Genomic DNA, 23,325 nt, shown 5'->3' with positions numbered 1-23,325 from the left:
TTTGACTATAATTATGTTTATAGTAGTTTTTGACTTTTTGTGAGGGGGAAAAAAAGGTTTGTCCGCTTTAATTTGCTTATTTATACTTTAATTAATTAATTAATTTAGTGCTTCGTAGGTTCCGTAGTGTGAACAGTCGGTACAGTAGACGATTAGAGGAGATTTAGCCCATCTTTTTCTTTTTTCAATGCTACTCAGTCCTCAATATGAGTGGTTAAAGCTGAATATATCAATTGTTATTCAAATTTGTAAATAAATTTTATTTAAATACTCAAAGTATAATTAATACTATTTTAAACTCAGAGGCCTTCGTGGTTTGATTTGGAACGATTATTGATTAAAATTAAAATCAAATTAATTTAATCAATTTTAAAATTTTTAAAAATAAACCAAAAAAATAACCATCAGTTTGGTTCTTTTCGATTTTTTCGTTTTGAAAATAATAACTTTGTTGAGGCATAAATATCTTGATAGACACAAACACCTAGTATATAAACAATTCACGGAAAAGCTACTATGGATTCATTTAAGCATTACCGAAGTACACTAAAGATCAAATCTTTATAGCAAAAATATAACCCAAGCTCAACAATTGAGGAACTAACCAGGGGAGGGATTACAAGAAAATTATATACCAAAATTTAAGTGTTGGCTTGAGTAAATGGTAAAGTTAAAGGTTTAAATTAATTAAAATTTAACAAAATATTTATATTTTATGTATGAATGTACATAAACAATTATTATTATTATTATTATTATTATTATATATATATATATATATAATTTCTCAGTTTGATTTTTTTATTTTTACGATTTATTTTAGTAAAACTAAAACCAAACCAAAATAATATCGGTTTTCAAAATTTAAAACCAAATCAAATCAAATATCAATTTTTTTAATCTATTTGGTTCGGATTACGGTTCAATTTTGTTTTTAACCATAACCATGAACAACCCTAATTTTACCTAATGCGGAGTAAGACGTAATGAATCTTTAACTTTTAAAATTTTATATATTAATGTAATAAAATAAATAATAAATAATAGACAATTCAAGAACATATAAAAATAAGTGTACATGTACCCAGAACTGATTCATCTTAAAACGTTGATCAGAATCAATAATTATAAAATATAAAATAAGTGTAAATATACACAGAACTGCTTCATCTTAAATGTTGATCAAAATTAATAATTGACTAAAAATAATAATCAATATTTTTCATCTTAAGTCTATCTTTTCTGCTTAGACTTGCTTCTTATCTGAGTCAAATTATGATAGATTTTTTGGGCTTATGTCCTAAAATAAAAATTGTAAACTTTACCTAAATTTCATAATGAAAAAGTCTAATTACTATACATCACTCATCGTACCAAAATTATCTTATTTTTCCTTTTTTTCAGTTTTGTTGATACATTAATTATGTAACTGATACATCAACTTTAGCTGTACAATAGTTAATGCAGATCATTTATTTATGGATAGTATCTTAATATAAGGTATGATTGATTCTTTAAATTAATTACTGATCTAATTAATAGGATTAATTGATTAAAAAAAACAACAGTTGTGTACATGAAGATTCAAGCCAAAAAATAGAGTATCAATTCAAACCAAAGTCTATTTTAATTTCTTTTTCAATTTTGCTGATACATTAATTATGTATCTGATACATCATTTTTAGCTGTAGAATAGTTAATGCATATCAGTTATTTATGGATAGTATCTAAATATAAGGTATGATTGGTTCTTTAAATGAATTACTGATCTAATTAATGGGATTAATTTGTTAAAAAAAGCAACGGTTATGTTCATGAAGATTCAAGCCAAAAAATAGAGCATCGTCTCCAATGGAAAAAACAGAGCATCAATTCAAACAAAAGTCAATTTTGACTTTTTTTCCAGTTTTGCTGATACATAAGTTATCTATCTGATATATCAACTTTAGCTGTAGAATAGTTAATGCACATCAGCTATTTATGAATAGTAAATTGAGATAAGCTATGATTGGTTCTTTAAATGAATTACTGATTTAATTAATGGATTAATTGGTTTAAAAAATAAAATTTATGTACATGAAGATTCAAGCAAAAAAATAGAGCATCGTCTCCAATGGAAAAAACAGAGCATCAATTCAAACAAAAGTCGATTTCGCCTTTTTTTCCAGTTTTGCTGATACATAAGTTATCTATCTGATATATCAACTGTAGTTGTAGAATAGTTAATGCACATCAGCTATTTATGGATAATAGATTGAGATAAGGTATGATTGGCTCTTTAAATCAATTACTGATCTAATTAATGGGATTAATTGATTAAAAAAGGCCGTCGTTATATACATGAAGTTTCAAGCCAAAAAACAGAACATCAATTATGTACTGCAGGTTTTTGATACATCAGTTATGTATAAACGGTGCTAATTAGAGACTAATACATCAATTGTGATACATCAGATCTGTAGTTGATACATCAGTTGCGATACATATGTGTGAAGTTTATTTCATACAGTTTTTTGATACATTAGTTAGGTATAACATGTGCTAATTAACTACTGATACATCAGTTTTGTAGTTGATACATACGTTATGATACATATATGTGAAATTTTTTTCCTGCGGGTTGTTGATTCATCAGTTAGGTATAATATGTGCTAATTAAATACTAATACATCAGTTATGATACATCAGTTTTGTAGTTGATACATAAGTTCTGATACATATATGTGAAGTTTATTTCCTGCAGGTTGTTGATTAACCAGTTAGGTATAACATGTTCTTATTATATACTGATACATCAGTATAGATACATTAGTTGTGTAGTTAACACATAAGTACTAATACATATATGTGAAGTTTAATTATTACATATATGTGATACAAAAGTATATGTATCAGATTTATTAAAAAATAATAAATGTTATTGTGATACATAAGCAAGATGCCCCAGACAGCCAAATTTGATACATTAGAATATGATACATAAATTTTGATTTTATATTCAAGTTTGACAGATGAGAAAAACATACAAATCTTTCCAATTGATATATGGAAAGATTATTACGTTTCACTTGCTTACTGATTCTGATACATTACAGTTAATGTATCAAATACATTAAAACAGCAAATACATCTAAAATGTTTACTATTACAAAAAAAAATGGTTATAATCTTCTTGATGACTACTTCATTCCCTGCACTGACATGAAAAATGATTAAATATAACTTGAACCTTATACATAAATATGATATATCAAATGCATTAAAATATTTGATACATGAGAATCTGATACATACAGAAGATGTATTAGAAGCAGTAAGGCTTCATAAATTATAATCTGATACATAAATGTAGATGTATCAGAATCATTAAAACTTGATACAATAAAAACTGACAGTTAAACATGATGTGTCAGAAGTAGTAAATCTCCAAAAAAATGACATTTAAAAAAAAACACTATGTATCAGAAGCGTTAACGCTTGATACGTGAGAATATGATACATAAACAATATGTATCAGAATCAAAAAATCTTCATAAAAACGACATTAATAAAAAAACTTAATTTAACCCATACCTTTGCGAGATTAGGGCGTGTTGTAACCCCTTCAATCTTGTTGTCTAGTTCTCTAGGTGCATGTTTAACTGGAGCTTTCAACTTCAATTTCTCACGTAACTTATCTATCACTACTGGATCGGTACGATGTTTGGATGTAACCTCGTCGTAACCTTTCCAAGATGAATCAGAACCAGGTGAAACAAGAATTCCTTGATTTTTATTCATATGTGTGAGACCATGAACAGAATCCATATGTATCATTGAAGTTATGAATTAAAAAAATAGAAAGATTTACAGAAGAAAGCAAAGGATACCAATTTTAGAAGATTTTTCAAAGATTTACAGAAGAAATCAAACGATACAAATTTTAGGAAAAATCAGATTGAATGAGGATGAAGTGAGAATCCAGATAAGGAAAAACTTAAATATACCTTAGTTAGAACTTTGAAATTGAGTAACAGATGTACTCAGAAATTCAAAACCTCCAAAACAGATGAAGAGGAGCGAATTTAGGCGAGGATTTAGGAAGGAAGAGTGATATATCAGTGAGAGAGAGAGAGTTAAAGGAAAAAGAGGAATTTTGGATATTTTTTGGTATAATAGGAAATAAGAGTAAATATGGTATTAGAATATGTGTAAAAGGGTAATTTTTTATAAAAAATTGCCTAGTTACTTAAAGCATACATCCAATTTGATGAAGCTTACACCTAACAAAACTTTGCTTCCATAAATTGATTTGGTGCATTAATTTTTTGGAAAAGGGTCAAATATACTCCTATACTATTGTAAATAGTTTAATATACCTCTCGTTATACTTTCGGGCTAAATATACCCCCTATGTTATAATTTTGATTCAAATATACCCCTCTCATTATATTTTGGTACAAATTCGCTCTTAGATATAACTCTAAATCTTCATTTATTTTTTTCCTCAAAAGTTACTTATATTTTAAAAATGGAAAATGTGAGATGTGCCACTTCAGTAAAAAAAATTAAGTTCAACGAGATTTTACATTTTTAATTATCATTACTTTTTGATTACTATGATAATTATATTATAATTTATGTATGCTGTTTAATCAATATTTTGAATAACATTTGATAACTTTTAACACGCTAATAGTGTATTTCTTGGCTAAAGGAATTATGCATCTATATTTTATATCTTATTAATATAGCTGCATTAATAAGAGATGTGAATAATTTTTTAAAATTTTTGCAGCATTTTCTGTCTTATCATTTTATAAGAAAAAAAACTCAAATTAGTACTTAAAAATTTCATGTATTAGTACTTAAAATTATGCAACACATTCTGTATTGTCATTTCTAAGAAAAAAAACTCAAATTAGTACTTAAAATTTTTATTTATTCCTAAAAAAATCATCAACAACAACAACCCAGTGAAATCCCACAACGTGGGGTCTGTGGAGGGTAACATGTACACAGACCTGACTCCTACCAAGGTAGGACGACTGTTTTTGAGAGATCTTCGGCTCAATAAAAACATAAAAAAAGTCAGATACGATAAGAAGTACAAAACAATATGAGAAAAACAAATAACGTAAGTGAAACAAATAAAATAAAATACTGAAAGTACAAAGGGTAATAACTAATAACAAAAATCATAGCACAAAAGATTCACACTGCGCTAAAGCGACTACTAATAAGGCAGGGTAACGAGACTTTGTATTAGCCTTCTATCCTATATGGGCCCTCCACACCCTCCTAAAAAATCATATATTTTAAATTGAAAATGAGTTATTTAATTTTGAGTTTTTCAAGTGTTCTTCCGTTAAAATTAAGGGCGAATTTGTATCAAAGTATAATGAAAGGGGTATATTTGACCCCGAAAGTATAACATGAGAGGTATATATAGCCCGAAAGTATAACGAGGGGTATATTTAAACTAATTTCAATAGTACAGAGGCATATTTGAACCTTTTCCGTTATTTTTTGGGGGAAATTTCATAAATAATCACTATAGTAAACTTAATTAGGCTCCTTAGCTATAGTTTGCTATTTATAGCCGTTGTAACTATAGTTTAAGTTGTTTTGTTTGTATAATTTGCGGGTTTGTATAATTTGTGGATACACTTGTATAATTGAGTTATTTTTGTATAAACTTGAAATAAAGAATTTATACAAACACAAGCATCTGAACTTTAAACAGTTATACAAATTATATTATATAAAATTATATTAAACAAAAGTTATACAAATTTTGAATTATAAATGCTAAATATTAATGACGAATTGTAAATTAGCTAAACTATTGCTATGTTAACTAATTAATTAATACTCCATCTATTTAAAAAAGAATGACTTCATTTCTTTTTCAATATGTTTCAAAAAGAATGACCCATTCCTTTTTTGGTAAAACTTTAATTTTAACTTTTCACATGAAATATTTAAAGACACAAATTAAGTGATATTTTGATACATTTGACATAACTTTAATTTTGGACCACAAGATAATTTTTTTTCCTTAAAATCTGTGCTAAATCAAAATATGTCATTTTTTTTTAAATGGAGGGAGTATATGTTTGCTTATTCAAGTAATATTTGCTTATTTTTTCTAATCCCCGCCCCCCCCCCCCCCAAGCTCGGCCAGAAACACTTTTGAAAATAGTGATTATTATTTATTTTGATTAAACACATAATAAATATTTTAAAAGTTTTCATCTTCCTCTTAATGAAATGATTTATAGCCACATAAATGTCTAAAGTTTATAAATTTTAAGAATTTTCTTTTTTTATTATTAAATTAAATAATATCACATAAATTGAACAACCAACTAAATTAGACAGGTCCTTCCATGCCGTCCAATAGGAAAAAAAAAAACAAAACATGCACAAACAGGGACATTGGATGGAGCCATTTAAGATGTGAACCAAAATAATTGACAGCATCAATCATCGTCCTTCCCATCAACAAAAAGGCATATAATCTTCTTTTAGTCAACATATAATGTACAAATTCTGCAAAATAATACTGGGTTCCCATCCAGAAGGAAGAAAAATAAAAGATATGTTTTTCAATGTACACCGACTATGAAAAATGGAAATATTTTAATTTCCATATAATTGAAGTTTAGATTTAGGTTTCTGTACTAGGAGAAATTGAACTAACAGCAGGGGAAAGAGTCACTTTTATACATTAATAATAATATAATTTCTTGAAAGATTTTTAAATAATCAAACCTCTTGAAAGATACCAGTTATCTCCAATCAACACAAGTACTTGATAACTACGCCCATGAAAGCTTCACCCAATCCTTTTTCCAGAAGCAAAAAACTCTGAAATTTTGTTGCCCATCTATACTGCTCTCCCAGAAAGTTTATTGTGAAAGGAACAATGAGTTCAGATAAAATCTCATATGTTTTTACTCTGCAGTGCTTGACTCAAAATTTAATCCCTATTAGGATGTATCCTTACAACAACAACATAACTGGTGTAATCACACAAGTGGAGTCTGGGGAGTATAAGATTTACACGAATCCTATTTCTACCTTTGACTTCTAAAATATTTAATTTTATATACTGAAGCTATGTTAACAAAATCACAAATAATTAATCAGAAGATAGCTCAACTGCAGCCAGATTCAAATATATATTGATGTTGAACAGATAAATCATATGCTTGTGTTTCCATGTTCATAAGGAAACCATAGTGATGAGGAGACAAGTGGCTAAGAATCAACATAATGCAGAAAACAGAACCTTTCAATTTCTTTTTGGTGTACTAAGCCTTGAACAAAGTGTAATCGGGAAAGAGAAGCAACACTTCCAATAGAGTAAATAAACATTTTGTACAGTTCGAGTGTTCTACATGGTTCTTCTTTGCTAAGTTAACGCTTATTAAATGCCACAAATTCAATGAATAAGACTTCCCACCTTGAAGGTTGTTGATCTTGTATCCAATTCTGGACTTAAATTTAGAAATATGCCTTCCTTCAACTGGGTGGAATCTAGTTAGCAGTATGCATGTGGAGAATAGAAAACTTCACGCCCAGACAGATCTATCCATCAGTGCTTCTAATCCCTTGATATATGCGGCAGAATCTTCATCCAATAGTCCCTCTTCCAGTAGTATGGATCACTCGTATCCTTCAAATGCGTAGTCCATCTTTGAATTCAAATAGAACATTGTTAATTTGTAAGTTCACGCTTGTGAAAAGGGAGAATTTCAGATGATACATGGATTCTAGCTGCCGACAAATGGGAGAACACAAAGTTGGGTAAGTAACATTAGTTAGCTAGATGCCAAAGCAATTTAGCCAGAACAACTGTCATGTTTTCTCATTAATTCTATGCTCTCGGCAATTGTTGACCCAGCAGTGCCCACGAAACCAAGAGAAGCACAGCTGCAGACTACTTCCTCGATGTATAAGAGAACATCAGTTAATGATTGAGGATGGTGACGCTTGTTAATCCCTGCCGAACTCTGTGAATCTGAACCAAGTTTTAGCCCATGCCCCGCAGCCATGACTTCTTTAGCAGTTTCTTGAACCAAGTCATCTTCTTCTCTAATAACAAACAGTTTAAAGGCATCTGAATCTTTTGCTAAGTTCCCCAAGTAACTCCCCGTCCAATTAGCCATGTGGAGATCAGTCATCACAAATACATGGATCTGTTTCTGTCCTGTTAGCTTCAAAGATTCTATTTTCTGCTTCAGACCAAGAAAAGTAGCTTTATGGTGGTTCTTGAATTGTCCATCTAGTAGCCTGAGCTGTGCACAAAGAAAGGGACCCTTGATAGTTTGAAGAGCAAACTTCTTGCCGGCATTTATTATTTCGGGAACAAAGGAAAGGAACTCAATCTTTTTGATTAAGGTCTGTATGATGGGATCATTCGGAGCTTCATGAATGTCAATATGGGATTCAGAATCCTTATAAGGAGCAGTAAAAAGGCTTCCAAATCCCAAAACAGTGGCTGATTCTGCGGCAGAACCAGGACCAAGAGCTTTATATACATCTTTCCTTCTCCTAATAAATGAAATCTTCTTTTTCTTCTTAAGTTGGTCATCAGGTTGAAACGAGTCTAAAGCTCCATCCTCATCGTCTTTTTTATATGTCCAAACTGTCGTTCTACAATCTTCTTTTAAAGCAGACAAACAACCACTGAAACTACCATAATAACCAGACAACAGAGAACCACATTGTCGAAGGCTCTCAGTTAAAGGAGATGGTATATTTTGGTCCTTAGAGCAAATAACATCCAAGTTTACACCACACCAGGAGGACACAAAAGCCCGAAAATCTACAAATCTCACTGTTGAATAAGAAACAAGTGGTGAAAGGTCAACTATATCAGCCATGGATACATATCTGCAACACATACAGTAAGCAGATTATTAGAAACTTCTTAATACTCTGTCCAAGAAAGTAATTCCATCTTTATTCAGTCAAGAATCAAAAGGCACAATGAAATTCAATAGTTAGAAATTTACAACTTATAAAGTTCAAGTTAATAAATCAGCAGCAGAAAGATAAAAACAAGCAAGATAGGGTTTCACAGTGCATACAAAGTTTACAGTAAAGCTTTGTCATTGTGTTTAAGCACAAGTTTAGATGCTAACTTTAAGCACATTCAATCAAGCAATCAAAATCACAAACTAGATGGAGTCTTTGTATGAATCTCTCTGTAACCATTTTCATTCCAATTGAAATATCAATCTTTTTAAATCAAAATAGGAATTGCTCTAAAAGTAGAAGTTGCGAAATCTCTTCCTAATCTGTATACTGAAATACAAGTCTCTAACTAAAAAAAAAACGTCAAAAACAGGAGCTAATGTATTATGTAAGTGTAACAAACTATTTAACCTACAGTTTGAATACTAGCATTAAGCATCACATATGAAACATGAGAATTCCTCATAAAAAGTCAACATTTTGACTCCAAATACAATAACAATAATAAGTGGGATCTGGACAGGGTGGTATGTACGCATAACTTACCTCTAACTTGTGAAGGTGGAAAGACTATTTCCAATAGACCATCGACTCAACTAAAGCATTTCAAAGCAGGCATGAAAAGGGAATACATTACGGAAGAAGCCATGATGAAAATAATGGACAAAAGAGCAGTAACAACAATTTGACTCCAAATATCTCTACATAATTCAGTCAGACAAATTATCAAACACAAAGAATGCACAATAAGTGACTATTGCTGTTCAGTGAGCTAAAGGGGTTGTTGAGAAATGGTACAAATTTCAAAATTACCTGCAATCACGCAAGAGCTGGATACTGTGATTCCAAACCATGTATCTCAATTCATTAGGATCCAAAACCCTAAATTTCGGACAACTACCAAGCGCAACAGCATGGTGATCCAACACGGGTGGGACAATTAGGGTCCGATTGAGAATCCTAGCCATCAAAATTGCGTTCTTGAACTCAGCCAACTGGTTGCTGAACCCACTGTGAGGCGCGTACCACATGAACTTTCCTTGAAGACGATTTTTGGGGTTGCATTGTTGGGGTCGGGGTATAATGGGTATTGATTTTTTGGAAAGGGGAAGAAGAGAAGGGGAAATGAAGTTCTTGAAGTAGAAGAAAAGGAGAATCAAAGTGAAGAGAAAAAGGAAGGTTAGAAGTGGAGATCTTTGTTTCTTCTTTGATTTGTTGTTGGGTCTAATGAAGGTTTCAGTTTCCATGGATTCAATTGAATTTTTGGATCAGAGATGGAGGACAGGGACGCTAAATGTTGTGTGCTAAATCAACTTCTAAATATTTTTACCCTATTTGGTCTTTTTCTTTAAAAGTTGGGGTCGTAATTGAGTTAAGGGTAAGTTACTTTGCATCTGTGAATTACTATACATACTATCAATGTTAAGTCAGACTATGTCCGCAACTGATCGTAAACTATGCAAAGGTTTTTGAAGTTTCTATTTTTAAGTTATCGTAAATTATGTAAAGGTTTTTTTTTGAGGTTTCTATTTTTTAAATCTATTTTTAATTTTTCCGACTTCTTTAGATTGTCGAAGATTTAGAGAGCCAACATGATGTATGCAAAATCGTCAAGAATGACTTTTTTGTTGGCAACGGGCTATCTCTATCGAGAAGAATAGAAAAAGGAAAAAATATCAAATTAACCATCTTATATTTATATATTTTCAATTATTTCTTATCATTTATAAAAATTTCAAAAATTTCTCTTCTGATACATACAAATGATGCTGATATATCGCAATTTGATACATAAGTCATTTTCATGTACTAGACATTTACACCTATTTTTTTTACATGATAAAAAAATTATTTTCGATAATTACATGATTAAATTTCTTAAAATTTGTATATTATCAAGATATTCAACATACTTCTTATTTTAAAAAAATATAGTATTAAATGATTTTATAACTAATATTAATCAATATATAGTTTCCGGTAAATAATATATCAGTTAAATTAATTAATAAAAATTCTAAATAAACACATAAAATTACAAAAACACCGTGGATTCCATGTTTGGCCAAAAAAATTACCTTTTACAATTATAAATTGATAAAATTATTCAAATATTTGTTAAAAATAATTCATTAATTCTTAAATTGTTCAATAAGAAAATCCAATTTTAACCATATCCCTCCTTGTAAAACAACAAGTTTACAGATAACTTATTCTTTTTATGATTAAGAGATATAATTTCAAAAAATTAAAATAATTAACTCACTAAACAAAATAAATAAATAAAAAAGGAATTTGCCTACTTCTCCTTCTTCACTAATCAAACTTCATTTCCTCTGTGTCATCTCAAAATCACTGCTTTACTTTGATAATCACCCAGAAATGGCGACATTTCGGTTACAGTCATACAGCTCTCCGTCACTTTCCGTCCGATCACCGCCGTCAGCTCTGCTACTTCATATTCCCACACGCTGTAATCTTACCTGTAACTCTTCCTTTACAAGGTACATATGTTACCTTTATCTCATCAAAATCATAACTTTCTCTGGGTAAAGTAAACTAAAACATATAATAAATGTTTTACTTGATTAAATTCAGGTTGAAAATGTCAATTTCGTCAACCTCACGAACTGCCGCTGTCTCAGAAAATCGCACCGTTGTGGGTCTTCCTTACTCTCTTGACATATCAAAAAATAATAATTAGAAACTGTTATAGGATTTACTATATCCGTTGAATTTGTTCCTTATTTTTTTTTTGGGAGTAGCTAGGTTGTGGAATGGCGGCGGTGGATTTCCTTGTTGCTGTTGATTCTTATCCTAACCCTGATGACAAGATTCGAAGCACCAGTTTTCAGGTGATGATTTTTGTGTGATTGTTACAGAGCTTTCTTTTGTCGTACATAAATGTGCCCTTTTTGACATCTATGCCCTCCAACTTTCGGTCTTTACAAGACGATACGTAAACTTATATGGAGTTGAACAAGCAGACACACGCGTCCTACTTGTGGCAATTCGTGTCCTACGCGGCATCCTACCTAGCATCCTACGTGTATTATGTCATCATAGAATGCGTGTGTATACTTGTTCAACTTTATACAAGTTTAAGTGTCTACTTGTACACATCCAAAGTTGAAGGGCATAAATGCCAACTGAGCCCAAGTTAAATGGCATATTTATGTATTGTGCCTTTCTTTTTTAGTTGATATTTCAAAGAAAGTTTTTTTGTCATTAGGTTCAAGGAGGTGGCAATGCAGGAAATGCTTTGACTTGTGCAGCTCGTTTAGGCCTAGCTCCGAGGATTATATCGAAGGTTTGAGTTTTTTTGAGGCTTGTAAATACCAACTGGCTGTATAAGTATTGACTGACTCAAATTCTTGAATTTTTGTTCCTACTATTCAAGTATAGCCATACCTCACTTGTGAGATTATATTGGGTGTGTTGTTGTGCTCAAGTATAAAAGTAAGACTTAATTTTATTCTATGATAGTTTCAAAGAAGAATTCCGTTATGTTGCCCCTTAAAAAACATTGTTTTGTCCCAACAGATAAGAGTCGAACTGTGTATTATGAGAGAATGAACTCCAATATCATGTCATACCACTGTTACTGTTTTACTGAGCACAGGTCCTATATCAGCATGGTTCTCATGAGCTTCTTGAACCTACTTCCTGCTATTGGAGTTAACATACACCAATTTACCTCCTGCCACTGTGATTTCCTAGAGAGGTTTGTAACACAGTTTAACCTCCGTATTCCTTTAATCTGGAGTTGATTGGAGAAAGGACAGCCTTTATTCCAAAGCAAATGTAGGTAAGTCTAGGAGAATAGACTTGTCCCTCAATATCAGTGGTCAAGATTCAACTGTAAATATTACTTCCTTTGAGATTTGCGTAGCGTAGAACAAATACATATTTAATGAAATGTAACCTGACTCGTCGTGTTATTTTCTGTGTCATTCGTGATTATTGCGTAAGGAGTCACCTATAACTGTTATTTCTATAAAACCATTTTCTAATTTCTTCATCTTTCCCCACATAACCCTGTTGCAATAATCACATTGGAAGTCTCATATTTTTGTTACTATTTTTTCTGTAGGTTGCAGATGATTCTCAAGGGAAAGCAATACAGGAAGAGCTGGAAGCTGATGGGGTGGATACATCGTTTATGGTGGTGAGTTTGGCAATGTTCAAACTTGAAGGTTCTTGCATAGAGGATAATTATGGATGAAATTTCATACATCTGTTAAATCAATCCCAATTTGAGTGGTTTCGAATGTGTTAACATCAGATATAACTCAAGCATTTAATTCACCTAAACACGTAATCTTGGTTTCAGGTTTCCGAAGGGGGCCATTCAACATTTTCTTATGTCATTGTTGATAGTCAAGCGTGAGTGCTCTCAGTTTTCGTTAATTGCATTTTGGTGATTGTTTGGGATATTTCAGACCTTTAACTCGAAACATGATGTTGAACTTTCTAGTTTTGTTGAATCAATTGTAAATGGCTCTGCTGTGATTTGCTTAATATTTGGTTTCTAGATCAGTAACAGTGTATTGTACATTACCTATACTTCTGTAAAGTGGGTTTCAGTCTAACTATCCTTTCTGAAGACGAAAATTGCTTATGCAAGAACCAACGAAGTTTTTCTCCACCATATTTGTGTGAGAGAAGTCTAAACATTTTAGCAAGTTTGCTGTATTTACTATCTTTTGGTGTATACAATTGGTTTTCTGACCCTTCTGAACTTGGTTCTATTGAAGCTGTTAGCTCTCGTGATTAGTATTGTTTGATCTACCAGGAAAACTCGCACTTGCATTTACACTCCGGGATACCCACCTATGATACCTGAGGATTTATCCAAGTCAAATTTGTCATCAGCTCTGGATGATGTGAGATTTGTATATTTTGATGGAGTATTGCAAGAAACTGAATTGTTATCAGCTTTAGTTGTAGCCCGAGAGGTAATTTTAACTTGGACTTCTTTGTCAGACAAATGGAAGTAATGGTTAGCAAAAACTTCTATCTTACTGTTTGCTTTTGTTCATATTGGTTGTATTCATCCTAGAGGCGGCATATTGAGCTTAACTATTATTCTTGTTTTTTGTTCAAATTATCAAAGACGTAATTTTCAATCAAATGGAAAAAACTGCATGCCTTTTGGATTCCCAGTGCAGGCACATAGAAGGAATATACCTATTGTAATTGATGCAGAAAGTAAAAGAGAAAGGGTAGATGACCTTCTAAACCTGGCAACGTATGTCGTATGCTCAGCGAGATTTCCACAGGCAAGTTAGCTACACTGACAAATTGCAATGACACGGTTCCTTTGCTGCACATTTTAAATTTGGATATCTGGTGATCTGCTTCTAATTCTTAGTTGCTAATAAAGTCTAGGAGTGAAATTTTTTGTCTCCCCAATTTTAATTCGACGACAAAGTCCCTTCCTCCGTCAGTGTGTTAAAACTTCAAGCTTTTGTCCCTTGCCACTGTTTACCACATAATTGAGGATTAAAATTGAATTCAACACTATTTAAAAAAATAAAATGAAATAGTGTCATTTTTCTCCTCCTAGCTTTACTTTTGATATCTGTTATGGACCTTGGACCTAACTCAATCCCAAAAGCTATCTCAAGAGGTTAGGATTGCCCATGACCACATAAAGAGACAAAGAGACCAATTTCTCCTCATCCAACGATGTGGGACTCAACAATATCTTCGCCCTTTTGAGCTTGACAAAAGATGTATCATCTCCCAGGTATGGACAGAGGCCCCTTCAGTCCCAGCTGCTCTAGTTTCTGTACTTCTAAAGTTGCCAAACATCAAATTTGTAATTGTGACATTGGGTGAAGATGGCTGCATGATGTTAGAAAGGGCTGAAGCTGGTATGCTCTAGCATGTTTTTTTGCTTCTTCTGATGTATGTTAAGTGTCTGCTTGTAGGAAAACAAATTGTTTTGAAAGATGAAGAAGAGATGTATATATTTACTATTCGCGATTGGGCTGATTTGCAGAGGATCTCCAGTCTGAAGAAATTGATATTGATGACTTGTTCAAGAAAATGAAGCAGAGTATTGATACTGACTCAACCAGTACAACATGCATATCCTCGGTAATTCACCAATTAGAAGATTTATCATTCAATAGACGACCGAGCATGGCCACAGTGCTCACGCACATATAGAAATCCATGCACACAATTCATTTTGGTCTAGTCAACCACTGTAAAGTGGGAATCTACTCTGGAGTGAGAATCGTGTATGATTCTTCCTTGCTGGTACCCTTTTTCTAGTACGTCATGAGAGTGAGTTTTACAAATATGAATTGCCTCCACATGTTCACTTGCAGTCATGCCATTACTGAATTCTTGGCGCTGCTTATGACTTTTTTTCTCCCCAGTACTTCTTATGAAGCTGAATAAACTAAAGTACGTGTCTTCTTCTAGGATATTGCAAAATTGCATGCAAAAGGCATTGGGACAGTGAGTGGGAAGCTGCTTCTTGGAACAGCTGAAAAGATACCGCCATCAGAATTAGTCGATACAACTGGTGCAGGTGATGCATTTATTGGAGCAGTTCTGTATGGTAAGCAAAAATATATTCTATATACCTGAATGTTCTTCCTTTAGATGTGTTATATATACCTGCATCTCTCTTTCCCCTCTGCTTGTGACAATTGGATCCAAAGTTGCTATCAACCTCAAACCTTTTTCATACCTTCTTTCCAGATGTTCGTGTTTTTTTCTCTAGTTTTATTGTTCCCTTCACGTTAGAAGGTTCGATTTGTAATGGTTTCTTTCCTCACTTGCAATCTGCAGCTCTCTGTGCCAATATGCCACCAGAAAGAATGTTGACATTTGCTTCTCAAGTGGTTAGTAGACTTCAGCTTTGTTTTGGTCTTATACAGATAGTAAATGTAAGCGAAGCTAACTTGCGCATTGTGGGTTTATTGCAGGCGGGTATTGGGTGTAGAGCATTGGGAGCAAGAGCTGGTCTTCCCCATCTAACAGACCCTCGCTTGAGACCCTTTTTAATGAACGAGGCTACATTACTTTAGAAGAAAACACAAGTCACAGTTATTGTCAACTTGAGCTTTTTCTTTTAGTTTTTTCTCTCTCTTGGACATATTTTCTGCTACATTTGTAACATTTTATGTGAAAGATTTGGCCATTGAGCACAAGAACTTCAATGTAGAATGCAATGTTAGTGTAAAGATCAGTTAAGATATTATTGCTTCAAGTTAAATCCTCCATATAAAAGACAAACCAAAATTTGAAGTAAATCTTAAAAGTTCGTTTCAATTTGTTGATATGATTTTGACTTGGCCCAAAGCTTAAGAAAGAAACTTACACAACCAAGAAATTCAATCTTGTTTATTTAATTTTTTAAAAAAGAGTTCTTTGTTCACAATTTGTTTTTTGTTTTTTTCTCTATCCACGTCCAAAATGAAAAAAAAGGCTCTACCTTTGTGATTATATACATTAGTTGACAGTATTTGCTGTACAAACTGAACTTATTGATCCCTTGTAACCTTTATATCCTCTCATCGTCCTTCCACTCTCCCATGAAATCTTTTTAAAAAGTCCCTTTCAAAAAGTACTAGTTATTAATAGTAGATTAGTAGTAGTAAGCCTTTTAACTAAACTTTTACCATACAATATAAGTTTATCAGTATACCATTCATATTAGTTTAGGTAAGAACTTAATAACTATGCTGTTAAAGGTCAATTGAAGTGAGTGACAACAAACAAGAGAGAGAAGCTCTTCCTTCTCACTAAACTCTTAGCACTCACTTTTTACATTTCACTAAAAGAAAACCTAGCATAACAGCGGCCGCCATGGCCAGAGCCGCCTCCGGTGGGCGAGAACCACCGGAGAATTTCCCACCTCTACCTACACAAATCAACCCTGCTACACCTCCACCATCTACTGACCCAAATCTCACCCAATATGCTACTATCCTTAAACCAAAAGTCATTAACCCTGCAGTCCCCAATGTTCCTCCTAAACCTGTAGTTATTCTACATGGAGAACCAAGTATTACGTGGAAGTCATCAGAGATCAAATCGCTCATAGTAAAGGAAAATCTTCAATATGCTATCATTGGTAAATTTTCTTATGGAAAACCAGATGTGCAGGAATTGAGAAAAACAATTCCAGGGCAGTGCGGAATCAAAAGTGAATGCACAATAGGAGTATTAGATGCAAGACATATTCTTATCAGACTAACGACGATGGAAGATTATGTTAATTTATTATCAACACCAGCCTTTTATGTGAAAGCCAAGGAGAATTATTGGCAGATGAGAACTCTGAAGTGGGATCCGTGGTTTGAATCTGAGGTAGAAACTACAATTGGTGTTGCTTGGATATCATTCCCAGATCTACCGCCAAATTTTTTTGCAAGAGAAGCAATTTTTTCAATAGCAAGAGCAATTGGAAAACCTCTTACAGTGGACATGGCAACGAAGAACCAAACAAGGCCTAGTTGTGCAAAGGTGAAAATAGAAGTGGATTTAACTGCTAAACTGCCCCAAAGAGTGAAAATCAATGAAGAGGATGATAATACGGGTGAAGTAAAGTATAAGTGGATTAAAATACAGTATGACAACATGCCAAAATACTGTAAGGAATGTTGTTTACAGGGACATGATGACAAAACTTGCTGGACTCTACATCCACAACTATATGATACAATGATTGAAGAGAATAGGAATTTAGAAAGGAAAGGTGAAACTCAAAATGTCATAGGCACAGAAGCAGATTCCAGGAAGATTTTAATAAGTGGCAAAATAGTGGGGAATAAACATAATAAGCAAGAATGGATGGTGAGAAGGAGGAATAAATACAAGAAAGATAAATATGGGCATATTGAAGGGGAAATCGACTATCAAGATAAGAATTCCTTTGATGCTCTAAGGGACAAAGAAGAACATGAAGACCAGGGCAAAGAGGAAGACAGAATAGAAGAAAATAAAAATGGTTCCACTAAAGAATGGGTGAATAAAACTTTCAACAAGAAGGAGGTCAAAGAGGCAGTAAATGATAAGGAACAAGAAGGAAACAATAAAGAAGGTACTGTAACACATCAAAAGAAGGACAACTGTGAAGAAGGGAATAGTCGACAAGAATCAATGCAAATTGTTAATATAGAGGAATCAAAAGCAGTAGAGGAAAATAAAGAAGAGGAGGAGAAAAATAAGGGCACTATTGTGGTGTATGAATTGAACAATGAACCATGTCCGCTAGCTATTGAGAATGCAACCTCAGAAGAAAGCAAGAAAGGGACCTATATAGATAAAGATGATATATCCCAGAACATTGAAAGGATTAATGCTGAGGGAGATTTATCACCAAAACATAAGGGACGATTGAAGGAGATGTACACAAAACAAAAAAAACAAAGTGAGGCGGATATAAAACAAGCTCAAGCATCATCCAGACAGTCGAAGAGAACGATTGTCAAAAATCCCAGGTATCAATGAAAGCTTTGATATGGAATATAAGATCAGTAAACACTCAAAAGGCGTTTACTAGACTGATTAACCTCCATAAAAGAAATCAATATTATTTGGTGGGATTAATGGAACCTTTTGAGGAAACACAAAGATTAGAAGTTTATAGAAGAAGACTTGGAATGAAGCATGCTCTTACTAATGTCAATGGGAAGATTTGGGCATTTATTGATGAAGAGATGGAACTTGAAATAAGTAGAGACGAGGAGCAAATGTTAACTATTAAGTTAACAAATCAAAACGGAAATATTGAGGTCATGGTGTCACTAGTTTATGCTAAATGCACGCAGGGTGAAAGACTTTTACTATGGGACTCTATATCTGACTTGGCAAATATCATAAGTATTCCATGGATGATAGGTGGGGACTTTAATGTGATTTGTAATGAGGAAGAGAAATTGGGGGGAAGGCCAGTTACAGAGGCAGAAGTTAGAGACTTCAATAATTGCATAAATGTGTGTAATCTGGAAGATTGCAACTTTAAGGGAAGTAAGTACACATGGTGGAATGGGAGAACTGAGGAGGAGTGTATATTCAAAAGGCTAGACAAAGTTCTTACAAATGATAAACTACAAGAGGTATTTCCTATAATTGAAGTGGAGCATCTGATCAGAAGTGGCTTAGATCACACTCCGGTGGAAATAAATCTCAAATTCAGCAGAAAGGAGGTGATTAAGACTTTTAGATTTCTCAACTTTTGGCTAAAAGAAGAATCATTCATGGAGACAATTAAGGAGCACTGGAAAGCAGAGTTTGAAGGGGATCCGTTTGCCTTATTTCACCACAAACTCAAGAAGACTAAGAAAGCTTTATCTCAATGGAGCAAGGATACATTTGGAAATATTTTTCAAAAAATAGCTACTATAGAGGAGATCATTAAAGTGCAAGAGGCTCAGTTTGAAGCTAACCCCAGTGGAAGCAATAGGGAAACTCTTCACCAAACTCAAGCAAAATTAAAAAAATATCTCCAAAGGGAAGAAGAATTTTGGAAACAAAAAGCGGGCATGGAATGGTTTAAAGAAGGAGAAAGAAATACAAAGTTTTTTCATACAATTGTGAGAGGGAGAAGAAGTAGACTCAGAATTAATAGAATTCAGGATGAGGATGGGGACTGGTTGGAGCAGCAAGAAGACATTGCTAACGCAGCAGTGAAATACTATGAGAAACAGTTTACCATGCAAGCAATAAGTGGTGATTTTGAGCTGCTTAACGAACTTCCGGAGGTAATCACTAGAGACATGAATGAGGAACTAGAAGCAATACCAACTATTGAAGAAGTGAAAAAGGCAGTAATGGGATTAAATGGAAATAGTGCAGGGGGTCCAGATGGAATGACAGGGGCTTTTTTCCAAAGCACATGGGAAATAGTTGGAGAGGATATATATAATATGGTCAAGGCCTTTGTGGGTGGAGCAGAGCTACCCAGATATGTCACTCATACGAATTTAGTCCTAATTCCTAAGAAAGTGTCTGTTAATACATTTTCAGATTTTCGACCAATATCTTTGAGTAACTTTGTCAATAAGATTTTCTCAAGAGTCATACATGAAAGAATTAAGAAGGTCCTTCCACAAATCATCTCACCGGAGCAGGCTGGCTTTGTACAAGGGAGAAGTATAGCTGAAAATATTCTTTTCGTGCAGGAAATAATCTCTGAAATAAGGAAAAGAGGAAAGCCTTCTAATATTGTAATAAAGCTAGATATGATGAAAGCATATGATAGATTGGAATGGCTATTCCTAACCAAGGTACTAAGGAAACTAGGGTTTGGAGAAGTTATCATTGACATAGTGTATAGACTGATTAGCTACAATTGGTACTCAATCCTGTTGAATGGACAACCTAAAGGTTTCTTTAAATCTACAAGAGGTGTAAAGCAGGGAGATCCACTATCTCCTACTTTATTCATTATAGCTGCTGAAGTTATGTCCAGATCATTAAATGCTCTCATGAGAAGGAAGGAATTTAAAAGATTTGGCATGCCAAGGGGAAGCTTGAAACTAAATCACTTGGCTTTTGCAGATGACATGATTATATTATGTAAGGCTGAAGTTGGTACAATGCAAATGATTACAGAAACTCTTGGAAAGTATGAAGATATATCGGGGCAAAAGGTAAACAAGGACAAAAGTGCTATCTATATGCACCATAGTGTGTTGGGGGGAGAAGCAATAGTTGCAGAAGTGGCTACAGGTATTCTTAGAAAGGAATTCCCCTTTACTTATTTGGGTTGTCCTATTTTCTATAAAAGAAAGCAGAAAGCTTATTATCATCAAGTAATTCAGAGGATTGCTGCAAAACTACAAGGATGGAAAGGAAAGTTACTTTCGTATGGAGGTAGGGCAATTTTGATCAAACATGTGCTACAAAGCACCCCTATACATTGTTTATCTGTAATGAACCCTCCAAGGAATGAGTTAAATCAAGTACAAAGTATGATGGCCCAATTTTTCTGGAGTAGCTGTATAGGGGGAAGAGGAAAACACTGGAGTAAATGGATTAACTTATGTCTGCCAGAGAAGGAAGGAGGATTAGGCTTCAGATTAATGCATGATGTATCTATGGCCCTATTTTGTAAACTATGGTGGAACTTTAGAACTAAAAAGACTTTATGGAGTGAATACATGCATAACAAATATTGTAGAAATAATAGTCCTAATTTGATCATGTGGAAAATTGGGAGTGGGGGATCACAAGTATGGAAAAAGATGCTACAAGCTAGAGACTTAATTGAACACCAGATTCTATGGATTCCAAAAAAGGGATCAGTTTCCCTATGGCATGATAATTGGACTGGGCTGGGAGATATCTACACCATAACAGGGGGTGAAGTTGAATGGGATTACAGATATGAAAATGTTGAAGACATTACTATACAAGGAGAATGGGATACTGCAGTAATGGGAAATATTTTCCCTCTAGAGTTGGTTGAACACATAGTAAATCATATAAAACCACCAAGAGGGAATGTAGAGAAAGATCAATCAATATGGATGCTGGAAACAAAAGGGAATTTTACAGTTAAGTCAGCATGGAACTACATAAGACACAAGGAGGATCAGAACAGAATTTATAAATGGATGTGGACTAAGGGAATACCTTTCAAAATGGCATTCTTGAGTTGGAGGATGTGGAAATTTAAAATTCCTGTGGATGATAGGTTGAGGAGATGGGGTTTAGAAGGGCCATCTAGATGTTGGTGTTGTGAACAACCAGATCAGGAAACAATGGCACATGTATTCCGAAAATCTGACTTTGCTAACAGGACATGGTCTTATGTTTGTTCTTTTGCAGGCTTTAATATTGAAGGACTACCTCTAAGGGAAGTTATAATGATATGGTGGGGAGCAAAAATCAGATCAAGCATGAAACCTTATTATAGAGCAACTCCAGGCTTTGTAATTTGGGAATTATGGAAAAGGAGAAATAAAAGAAAACATGAAGGGAAAAATACCTCTCTAGCAAAGGTTATTCACAATATTACCAACAGTATGTACATGTTTATTAATATCAGAAGACCAACAATGCAGATACCAAGAAGTTGGGCAGGGATATTACAAGAACTACAGAAAGAGACCATGCAAATAAAGGTGATTAAGGTGAAATGGGAACCTCCACCAGAGGGATGGATAAAATACAACACAGATGGTGCTTCTAAGGGAAATCCAGGGGGAAGCTCGTATGCTTTTTGCGTAAGAGATAATAAGGGGGACATTATCTATGCAGAGGGTAATAATATTGAAGATACTACTAGCACTGTATCAGAAGCCAAAGCAATACTAGCAGCAAGTATTCATTGCAAACAATCACAATTTGAGCAAGTAATTATCCAAACAGACTCAATGCTAATGCACAGGATACTACAAGGGAAATGGAAAAGTCCTTGGATAATAAATGACATTGTAGAAGAAATCAAAGCATGCTTACAAGGAAGACATTGTCAGTTTCAGCATATCATGAGGGAGGGAAATCAGCTGGCAGACTACCTAGCTAACATTGCTTTAGAAAAGGGAAATTGCAAATATGGAGATTTCAGCAGCCTAGAGATAAAAGGAAGGGGAATAATAAACAGCGATAAGTTAAACATCCCATATTTAAGAGTTGCTCCATTGAGGAGATAAGGGGGCAGCACTACTTCAGGGCCATTTACAGTAGATAGAATGGTTGAGTTATTTGAGTCTTTGAAAGAGAATCCACATGATCATAATGAAAATGCTACTGTTGTCCACATGGTTACTGTGGAGGTTGATGATGATGAGGAATTGGAGGAGCAGCAACACCACAATTGCAGCAAGTTGTTCAAAGACAGATCAACAACCACAGCAACTTGGGAAAATACAGAGCCACAGCAGGCTGTATGTACTTCAACTTATAGATTGCAGCTTACATGTATTTGGAATTGCAGGAAAATGCAGCACATCCAAAGCTGCAGGTTCCTGGACAACAACACAAATGCTTCAACATGCAAATTCCAATACCAAAACAAGAGGAGGAGCAACAATCACAGCAGCTGATTCACAGCACATTCACAAAGCAGAAGCAAAGATACAACATATCCAACAACAACAACTTCAGAAATGCAGTCTACATCTCTGCATCCCTTGGGCCAACATGTGGAATGGCCTCTGGTTGTTTCTCTGTGCAGATGCCAAGAACAACAACAAGAGGAGCTGTTTTTACCAACAAGTTAACCAAACTGAAGCTGCAGCTAGGTACAAGAAGCTGCAGGGTAACACCAACAAGCTGCAACACCAACAAAAACACCTTCATCCAGCTTATGCAGATTCCATGAACCCTACAACAACAATAACAAGAATCCAGACCAGCAACACAACATCCAATACTTGGAGC

At 33.8% G+C, this 23,325-nt stretch overlaps 2 protein-coding genes across 3 annotated transcripts; one reads left to right on the top strand and one right to left on the bottom strand.

The window, feature by feature from the left end:
* Positions 1-7,258: 7,258 nt before the first annotated feature.
* Positions 7,259-10,328, bottom strand: LOC129889832 (O-fucosyltransferase 30). The gene is made up of 2 exons (XM_055965290.1): positions 9,781-10,328; positions 7,259-8,883 (listed from the first exon to the last, which is right to left on the bottom strand). The coding sequence occupies exons 1-2, from the start codon at positions 10,212-10,214 to the stop codon at positions 7,830-7,832; spliced, it is 1,488 nt and encodes a 495-aa protein (XP_055821265.1). The 5' UTR covers positions 10,215-10,328; the 3' UTR covers positions 7,259-7,829.
* Positions 10,329-11,264: 936 nt separating this feature from the next.
* On the top strand, positions 11,265-16,186 carry LOC129889831 (uncharacterized). Of its 2 annotated transcripts, XM_055965288.1 has the most exons (13): positions 11,265-11,471; positions 11,566-11,626; positions 11,733-11,822; positions 12,200-12,277; positions 13,061-13,135; positions 13,301-13,353; positions 13,763-13,925; positions 14,139-14,249; positions 14,720-14,846; positions 14,975-15,072; positions 15,406-15,544; positions 15,778-15,830; positions 15,915-16,186. In XM_055965288.1, the coding sequence occupies exons 1-13, from the start codon at positions 11,350-11,352 to the stop codon at positions 16,014-16,016; spliced, it is 1,272 nt and encodes a 423-aa protein (XP_055821263.1). In that variant the 5' UTR covers positions 11,265-11,349; the 3' UTR covers positions 16,017-16,186. The 2 variants fall into 2 exon arrangements, with proteins under 2 accessions (XP_055821263.1, XP_055821264.1); XM_055965289.1 differs by lacking the exon at positions 11,265-11,471 and having other exon boundaries at positions 11,737-11,822.
* The last annotated feature ends 7,139 nt before the right edge of the window (positions 16,187-23,325 follow it).

This window comes from Solanum dulcamara, chromosome 5 (assembly GCF_947179165.1).
Source record: "Solanum dulcamara chromosome 5, daSolDulc1.2, whole genome shotgun sequence".
In the NCBI taxonomy this organism is placed as follows: domain Eukaryota; kingdom Viridiplantae; phylum Streptophyta; class Magnoliopsida; order Solanales; family Solanaceae; genus Solanum; species Solanum dulcamara.
The sequence above is the reverse complement of the archived record's forward strand: the minus strand, read 5'-3'. Positions and strand labels throughout refer to the sequence as shown.